We start from the raw sequence: 9,926 nt of genomic DNA, 5'->3' as shown, positions 1-9,926 counted from the left end.
CGGGGAGGGCTGGGTGGGTCGCGCCGGCGGCGGGGAGGGCTGGGAGTGGTGGCCGGCCAAAATTGGAGGGGTGAGTTTTTTTTTTTATGCAGGGGCAAAATGGGTAAAAATTTAAGGGGGTGGTCAACTCAGCACATTTGGGTGGTGTGAATAGCCCCCCCCCCCCCTATGTTTTATTAGCTTCATTCAAACCTTTCTCTACCTAGCCATATTTTTCTTGTTCAAACTTTGGACCTTGTGGATTAGTAGGAATAAAATGACAGGGCTAACCTGAGCTATAACCCGGCCCAACTCTAAAGAAGTAAGAATTCTAAGCCCTACAGCACATAACCACCACATCAGCTTTCTAAGAAGTCATCGATTGGTAAAATGAATTACACCACATGCTCTAATATCAAAGCCTTTTATAAAACATCATACTCATTTGACGATCCATGTGAACTCGTGAAAGTGTGTGATCAAATTCATTTATTAACTTTCTTAGAATACTAATTACGATTATGCATGTAGTGAATATCTCACATACTTTAACGAACACTAAATGAGTATCGAAAGTAAAACTCATACTAAGAAAGTTGGTTTTGTTTTAGGCATTCTAGTAGAGTTATGGGGAATTCAAATCTTTGTTGATGCACAAGTGGTAGTGCCCCAACTGAAATCTAGCTGCTCATGTATTTCCCATTCTTTGGGACCATAATTAATTCATGATTTTGTGAAATTTTACCAACACTAAGTAAAATGTTGTGAAAATAGACTGCTAGTTCAAGTAATTGAAACCCATAAAATGTACCAACTTATTTTTAGAAGTACTACTTCTTGACATATACCAGAGGTATTCTCCAGAACCATTGGAGTTTTGAGTGATGGATTGTAACAATCATTGTCAATAATGCTGGAGGCACGAAATGAGATGCAAATCAGTGCCTGCACGATTTACACACACACATGGAAGGTCCAGACTCGAGAGGAATTATTCATTTTGGAGCTTTTGCCATAATGGGTCGATTCTGCAGCAAAAGCTCAGACAAAATAATGTTGCTGAAAACAGCAGGTCGTATGTGCTTGTGTGGTGCTCATTACAGCTTTTATGTGACAATTCAATGTCATCATTTATTTCTAAACTTTAATGGCATAGTGTATTATGCCACGTGCTCCTGGTGCTCTGCTACATGCATATGATAGAAAACAGAGGTGTAAAAGTTGGTGTAGAATGATAGAATCTGATGTGGGTTCTTCCTTATATTGATTCCCCTTCAAGTCCTGCAATTAGTTTTGTTATGGATGATCTTGTAGGTGTAGCCAGGCTTAGAAGTGTTTGTTGTTTGGGTTCAAATTGCTACTTTTGAGATGATGCTTGTGCAAAACTCTCTTCAGGCAACAAAAAATGGTGTGAGCTGATATTTGCAACCATTTTGTCACACACTCACACCATTTTGGTTTAAGTCCTCTTTCTGTGTGCTTGAAGGATTATAGAGGGTAAGAAGTTCTGGTAAAAAACTTGGCAACATTTTCTTCTATCTTAGTGAGCTCAAATTTCCCAATTATAACTTTAGGGTGGTCATGCAAGTACCAAACGCTTGCTGATACTCATCAAGTCATCAGTCTCAAGAAAACAGAGATTTTTCACAAAAGAAATCAACTAAATTTATGACCTTCCTATGGGAGATGCTTATGTAACTGAGAGAGACAGATATTCATCATTGGCTTGAGAAGCATTCCTTGGCTGTTTACACACTATTCATTACTAATTAAGAAAGAACTGGTAAAAAAGAATCAAAAAGCATAAAAACTGATGGTTTTACATTTATTAGGTATTGTCACACAGGCTACCGGCAATCCCATCGTATGAGCACAGAAGGGGAATGGAACACAGCACTCAAACGGAAATGCTAACAGATTGGAAGAGGTGCACCGTTCCAACCCTTGAGGCAATCCAGAATTGGATCAATAATCTTTCCCTGGCACATAGCTGTGAAAACCTTGTCACACTCCTCGCCCGGTGAGGTGACCTTTTCCCCAGTTAGCAACTCTGAACCTAACTCCTCCCTCACAAATTTGTACAAGGGGTAAGACCTGCATTCCACAATCCTATTTGAAATTGCAGGGTTGCCACTCTCCAATGCAACCCTTGCACTCTCCACCTCCTTTGGCAAAAGCGCCTTTAGCTCTTCCTCAAAGGCTCCAATCTTTTGGAAGATTGAAGTGCTTGCATTCTTCTCGTTCTCACCATTTGTCAAAGCATGTTCAACCAGCACTTGCCTTAGTTTTTGCATCAATGGGTATGTAGCACTGCAGGGGTCATCAATGTAGGCGAAAACGTATTCCCTATCAACCACTTTAAGCAAATCCTTCTCACAGAATCTTGATGGGTGAAGTTCTCCATTAACCCCAGTTGTTAAAACTCTCTTAGCCAATTGACTCACCGTGTTCTTAACTGTACTCCTCAAGTTCTCCTCCAAATGCCTTAAATCAATGGCTTGGCAAAGTGCTACTAAAAATGTGGAAGACATGAGCTTCAAAATGTCAACAGCTTCGGCTGTTTTCCTCGAAGAGATTAACCCCAAAGAGTTCACATCTTGGTTGTGCTGCTCGGCACTCTGGACATGGTTAGTGACTGGATTTGCAAGGAATTGAAGCTCTGAACAATAAGATGCCATTGCAATCTCAGCCCCCTTGAAACCATAATCCAAACTTGGATTCCTGCCTCCGGATAGATTTGATGGCAATCCATTATTGTAATAGTCATTGACAAGCTCAGAAAATTGGGCAAACATGAGCTTCCCTATGGATGCAATAGCCAAACGGGTATTGTCCATGGAAACTCCGATTGGGGTACCCTGGAAGTTGCCACCATGCAAGGCCTTGTTCCTTGAAACATCAATTAAAGGGTTGTCATTAACTGAATTAATCTCCCTTTCAATAGATTTGGTGGAAAACCGAATCACTTCAATTTGTGGGCCGAGCCATTGGGGTGAGGTTCGGAGAGCATAGCGATCTTGCTTTGGCTTCTGCAGGGGATCCTGCTCATGCAACTTCTTAGCAGCTTTAACATAAGAGCTACCATCCAAAATATGTTCCATAATTGCTGCAGCCTCAATTTGGCCAGGATGGTGCTTCAACTTATGTGTCAAGTGGTCGGTAAATTCAGGCTTGCCCTGCATAACTTCAGCAAAAATTGCTGAAAGGATTTCTGACAACAGTGCTAAAATGTTAGTCTCAAAAAGAACCGTGGAAGCCAAGCCAGAACCAACAGCAGTGCCATTAACAAGAGCCAGGCCTTCTTTAGGCTGCAACTCAAAGAACCCCGAATTGAGACCAACTCGTTGGAAAGCTTCTGTTGCATTGAGGGTCTCACCATTAGGACCAACAGCTTTGGAATTAGGCCGGCCAGTTAGTAATCCGGCGATGTAGGACAGAGGGACAAGGTCGCCGGAGGCAGTGATTGTGCCGCGCAGAGGCAAGCAAGGAGTGATGTTCTGGTTCAGGAACTTGGTGATGGCTTCCAAGATTTCAAATCTTATGCCAGAGTACCCTTGGAGGAGTGTGTTAATCCGAACCAGCATGGCTGCTCTTGTTGCCGTGTGAGGCAGTGTGTGGGCTGACTCTGTTCCATTGCCAAATACCCCAGCGTTCAAAAATCTGCAGCAAAAAAGTTAAAAAGCACACTGATTAGCCATCATTTGATTGAATATAATTCAGAAAATTCATATCCAAGTAAAGCAGACACTACCATAATGGGTCCAAAAGAACTAGTTTAACACTGAGAAGATAGTAAAGCAGATCTTCCAGCTTATATACTGGGTTATCTATGTGCTATGTATGTATAGTATGAGATGAGCAAGTACATATAGTTGAGATTGGAAAGTCCCAATTGATTGGTACTACAAAAACTCATGACATCTGTGCCTAGGAATTAGTCTTCTGTCTAATAATATCAATGTTGGTTTAGACAGATATCTGTGGTTGACAAGGAATTGTCCACTGATGACAACCCAAACCCAAGTATTAACTATTAACCTTTGGTGTATCATAAAAGGGCTTTCTATGTAAAATTGCCCCCCACGTCCACAAAACGTGTTCTTTCCAAGAAAAGGCAGGCAAGTCAACCCGTTCCTCTGACTCAGTCAACTCGGTCACCTTGCCCGTTTCAACCCGGTCCCCCATATATATATATATATACACCCCTCACTGCAAGTCAAGCAAATGCCTACGAGTCTATGACCCAGTACGAATTACGTAGGACCAATTTTAAAGGTACGACAAACCTCCTAACTCGCCCAAAACTCAGTGAGTCAACTCAACCGAGTTGGAAATAAAATATGCTTAAGTGAATTGGAATTATAGCAGATTAGTTTATCAGCTAAGCTTAATTAATTAATTACCTAATGAGCTCCTTCTGAAGAGCAGCCCCCTGTTTGGTTCGCCTGTGGGAGGTCGCACCGAAGCCGGTGGTGACACCATAGCTGTCGGTGCCTTTGTTCATGCTGTCCATGACCCAGTCGCTGCTGGCCTTGACACCCGCCCGGGCCGACTCGGCGAGCTCGACCTTGACTCCGGAGTCGTGCGTGGCTATGGCGGCCACCTGGGAAATGGTGAGGCTGGCACCGCCGAGCTTCACCACCGGCGTCCTGTACTCCGCCACCATGCGCTTCACCTCATCCAGGTGGCTCCCACTGAGCGAGTCCGCCGCCGCACCCCAATTGAGCGCGTCGACCTCCACCACCTTCTTTACGCACAAGCCCTCCTCCAACGAACCGTTTTGGTGCCCATTTTGCTTCACGGCAGCGGTCTCCATTAAAAAATGATTACCGTTATAGAAATGAAAAATGGAGGAGGTTTTGATTAATGTGAGGAAATGGGGGTTGAGTTTAGAGAGAGAAAGAGAGAATGAATGAGTTGGGGTTTGAGCTGAGGAAGTAGAGGGAGGAGAGATGGGTGCTTAAATAGAGGAGTTTTTTCTCATGGAAGTGGGAGGTGGCTTGGTAGGTGAGCATAAGGGTGGCAGAGAGCCACACGAGGGTTGGTTGAAAATTAAATGTGGCCGTATGATCGTCTTGCCCATCCGACGGATCAGATTGCGCTACGTGGCTCTCCGAGCTGGATGACTAGACGGCCTTTTAATTGTTAGTTGATTTGCTTGGAGCGAGGGTAGGAGACGACGACAAGGGGGAGGTGGTTGGTGGGGATTGTTGTGACTGACCATGGAAAAAGGAAAAAGGAAAAATCAAAATCAAAATCAAAATCAAAATAAAAAAGAAATACAAAATGCCTATGTTGACCAAACAACAAAAAATTCTATCTATTTATCTATAAATCTAATGTAACTTTTGAAAATCCAAATGCACCACAAATTATGAAGAGAATTTAATCAGGGTAAAATACCAAATTAATAAAATTAAAAGAAAAATAACTACCGTTTGTTCCTGTTAATTATCGTGTCCTTTTATTCATCATTAAAAAGCAAATTATTAACATGCGTAAGAGAATTTTGTATACCATTAATTAGGTAAATTCTTATTAAAATTTATAGTCTATTTACCGTGAGAAAATATGTACAAATTTGATGAGACAATATTACTTTTATGTCATTCCTTGCATATATTTAGTTATGAAGAAATTGAGTATATCCCATTAAATCTTGATTACAACGGTGAAGAGAGTACGTTAGAGTAGCTAGTGGAAGTTGAACCACCTGATGATTGATTGATGGATTCTTAACATAAATTTATAGCATACAAAGAAAGTAAAGATTGGAAAAGTTGTAATGCAAAAGGTTCTTAAATTTGGGTTTGTAATTTAGTTGTCAAAATTTCTCAACGTATACGTAACATTATATATGCATAACAGCATAAGGCAATACAATTGAAAGCATATATACATACGAAGACTATTGAAGATAAGTGGTCCCATCCAATTAAAAGTTCACATATGTAAGTTCGTCCACATACCAAACTGTAGACAAGTCCTATAAATTAGCTTGTCAGCTCACTTGCAATTTGCAAATATGTGGCAAATACAATTAGTACGTCCAACACTCCAACTCTTCTTTTTTGGCCTGGGGTACGTCCAACTCTTTAACTACACATATTGACTCATATATGGGTCCCTTTGGTATTACTTTTTAGGAGGTGTTTTTGTTCAATAGTGTTTTTGTTTAGAATGACATATTAATTTTACAAAACACCACTAAAAAAACGTTTTTATAATTCATAAACACTTTTATTTATTTATATCAAACCCTACCAAACAAACTCATAGTCATATTAGATGATGAACATAATGAAAATTTAAATCTCCTACACACTCTTTTGGTATTAAATATATTGATTATATAATTATTCGTGCTTAGACCAAAAAAAAAAATCATCCTGCAAATGAAAAGTGTAGACATTTCTAAACTATTATAGATGAAAATTTGAAGTATATTCAATCATATTTTAGATATCGTTAAACAAATTTTGAGTATAGTGAATATGAAAACACGTATTCTAGCTCATTTTAAGTGGTACAAATATAATATGCACGTATACCTATTGTTTTCTTGTCAAAATAATATATAATAGTTACTAAAGAAATATCTCTTATAATGAATTCATTCAAATTTTGATCATTGTTTTATAGTTTTCTCTCTCTTTTTTTCGAATTTTTATCAATATATATTGATATTTAACTGATATTTTCAAGTCATCTCCACAATATTTAATGCATTGTTAACTAATGATTAGGCTATTTGATTAGGCTTTGTTTAGCTTTGCTTGTTTAGGCTTTTTTTAGTTTATGTTGTGAGTTTGGGCTGCTTTGTATTTTAAATGCCTTTGGACACCTACATTTGGGATTGTGTAGAAAAGTACTCGTTTTCAACACATTTGTATGCTCACTGAACATTCTACTTACACTCTTTGATCGGATAATTTAATTAAGGTTAGATTAATGTCATGCTTGGTCTTTATAATTAAAAATTGTCAACAACTAAATGGCTTAGGAATTAGGATTCCTTTAACAGTCTTTATTTAATCTGAAGCATTATACATTATATTATGCATGACCAAATGGCCATTTTATTATTAAAGGTTCTGTTAATTAGTGGAACGGCAATTTCTATGTGACACCTAATTATAAGGTACACGAAAAATTGGACCTTCACATGCATTATGCACACTTGCTAGTTTGTGGCTGAAAAAAAGTAGAAGCTTAACTAATTAAGGCATGCATCAACAACTAATGATTGTACTTCATAAACCACCCAACGAGTTCGATCAGATCTCGTTTTGTATGTTTTTACCTGATATTGTGTTTATTATAACCAAACAACCTTGTTTCATGTCTCAATTTAATTAATAGTTCAGAAATGTAATTTGCACTCCCAAAATAATTATTTACACTTACTTTGTGTGAGTGTATCAAAAAGTGTGAGAAGATAGTTTTATCATTTTCCAGTTTCTCTAAATAAAGTCATTTTCCTATCCAAAAAAATGAGGTTATTTTAATTATAAGCATAATTAGCATAAAAATATAAGGGCGTACCACATTTCTCAATCTATAGCATCATATCGATCATATTTATGTTATAGGTAGTAAAACCAAATTCATATTTTTATGTTTTTTGGCCTTGTTTTGTTCGCGAATTAGAGGTTTGAAAATGAGAAATAATTTCATTTTCATATTTAATTTGTAAGTGCAAGTGTGCAACCTTGAAAAGATAACGTTGTATGGAAAATGATAATTTCATTCTCATATTTGGTAAGTACAACATTAGAAATATAATTTATGTTTTATGAAAAAATAATGCTCTAAAATGGAGAAATTGAAACCCTTCATTCAACCAGCTTGAGTCTCCTTTTCCTTTCTAATGGGAAACATTAAGTACAAATTTTCCGGAGAAAACTACCCCTATTAACAAATGAAAATACCAATTTAGTCCAAAAAGAATACTGTTGGCTACATGAACATCTTCTATTTATAATATATAAGGGTAAAACTAGAACACTTTTTCCTTTCGATCTCATTCACAAACAAACCAAAGATGATATTGAAAATAAAAAATATATTTAATAGTTACTTTCCAATCAATACCCAACAAAAGAATGATTCCCTTGAAAAATATATGGAAATTCATTTTCCAAAAACTCCGTTTCGCAAACCAAACGGAACATTTATACTTTTTTATTAACTTAATCTACTATTGTTTTAGTTAAGTCCTTTCTAATGTGAAAACAAAAAAAAAAATTGCAGAAAAGATTCCACCCCATCATGAATTGCTCCTTAATAAGTCCCTAGTGGCCGTAGTGCTCATTTCTGAGTAGATTACGTTAATTATATATATATATATTATATTAACTTGTAAAGTCAGGTCTAAGGAATCGTTATGACTCATGAATCATCATGTGGTCAATAAAAATCCCACCACTATGTGGACGTCAAAATTAATGATTTGTAAAGAAGAGTTTGACTTTAAAATCCTCTAATTTTATGTTATAGCCTTTATTTTGTGCAAAGCATGTAGGAATTAGGCAGATATTGTAGTTGTTGGACATATGTTGGGTAGTACTCCATTGTATTTGTACCAACTAACTTCACCAATTTAATTAATTAAACATTATTTTTTAACTAAACAAAAAGTTCTTTCCACTGCTAGTGTGAACAAAAGCTCAAGTTAATTAGACTTCACCTACTACTTCTAATTATATATAAAGACTAATTAATGGCTGCTGCATCCATAAAAGTATACACAAGTCCCACGTCACATAAGTAACCATTTATCATTGCATATATTAAGTGCAGTTTTTTTTTGTAAATTTGTACCAAGGTTTTTGACACGAAATCATTTGGTGCATAATAGCTCTAGGGTTAAGTTGAGGATAAATCGGTGCAAATAAAGTACGGAAAAACATGGGCCCTCAATAAATGGAATGAAAACTAACTGCTCAACCGGGACACATGTCACATAATCATCATTTGAGGTTGCCTAATATAGAGAATTGTGATTTGATCAAAGATCGATGGAGGTTGTTAGCTAGGCAGGATATATGCATGACTTGTGATGATCAGCTCTATAAATTTTTTAGAAAATTAAAAAAATATATATTTGTAGTATTCTTTAAAAATTTGTATAAAGGCCCCTCTAGAAAAAAAAAAGTTTTGGCTCTACATGAATACATGTAGGGGTGGGTTCGAATCGGTAACCGAACCAAAACCCCTAAATCGAAGACTGAACCGAACCGAACCCTTCTGGTAAGCCTCCATGGAAATCGAGACCTAGACCGAGACCGGCAAGCCGATAAATCGATGTCCGGTCAACCGAAGAATCCGGTCGGCTCGGCTCGGTCATGGGCCTAGACCGAACACATGTTGGGCCATGTTTTGGGCCACATTTTGGGCCATTTTTGGGCCTTGACTCCATTCACTAATTTAGTATAATATATTAATATTATGGTTTAGGGTATTTTTAATTAGTTTATATATATATGTATATATATTAAAAAACATATAAATTAAAATTATAGGGGTTTATAAATTTATATATGTTTTATATAAATTATAGAAATGTATTATATAAAAGTATAAAGTATTTATTAGAAATGTATAAGAAATGTATTAGAAATGTATAAAAATGAATTATGTAAATGATTTGTTAAGTATATTCGGTTCGGTTCGGTTTACCGACGATTTAAGAATGCGGTTTAAGAACCTCCCTATTCGGTAGTCAAACCGAACTTCCAGTACGGTTTTATTTTGGTACGATTTTTTTCGATATCGATTGAGCCGGTTTCGGCCTCGGCCTCGATTTTTCGGTCAACCCGACCCAGCCCTAAATACATGGGTAGTACGTTGGTGGTGTGAACTGATACATGGTGTAGTTCTCTATTTTTTCTAAACGTGGTTATGTATTGTTGTAATTTTTGTTACTCGTTAGTATTTTGTTGTTT

The 9,926-nt window shown here is 37.2% G+C and overlaps 1 protein-coding gene across 1 annotated transcript; it reads right to left on the bottom strand.

Moving 5' to 3' along the window:
* Positions 1-1,619: 1,619 nt before the first annotated feature.
* Positions 1,620-4,921, bottom strand: PAL1 (PHE ammonia lyase 1). Its single transcript, XM_086247033.1, has 2 exons — positions 4,383-4,921; positions 1,620-3,639 (listed from the first exon to the last, which is right to left on the bottom strand). Exons 1-2 carry the CDS (start codon positions 4,793-4,795, stop codon positions 1,890-1,892), a joined length of 2,163 nt encoding a protein of 720 aa, XP_086103159.1. The 5' UTR covers positions 4,796-4,921; the 3' UTR covers positions 1,620-1,889.
* Between the last annotated feature and the right edge of the window lie 5,005 nt (positions 4,922-9,926).

The sequence above is a fragment of the Dryas octopetala genome, chromosome 6 (genome assembly GCF_963921425.1).
Source record: "Dryas octopetala chromosome 6, drDryOcto1.1, whole genome shotgun sequence".
Taxonomy (NCBI): Eukaryota; Viridiplantae; Streptophyta; class Magnoliopsida; order Rosales; family Rosaceae; genus Dryas; species Dryas octopetala.
This window is presented reverse-complemented; position numbering and strand designations above follow the sequence as displayed.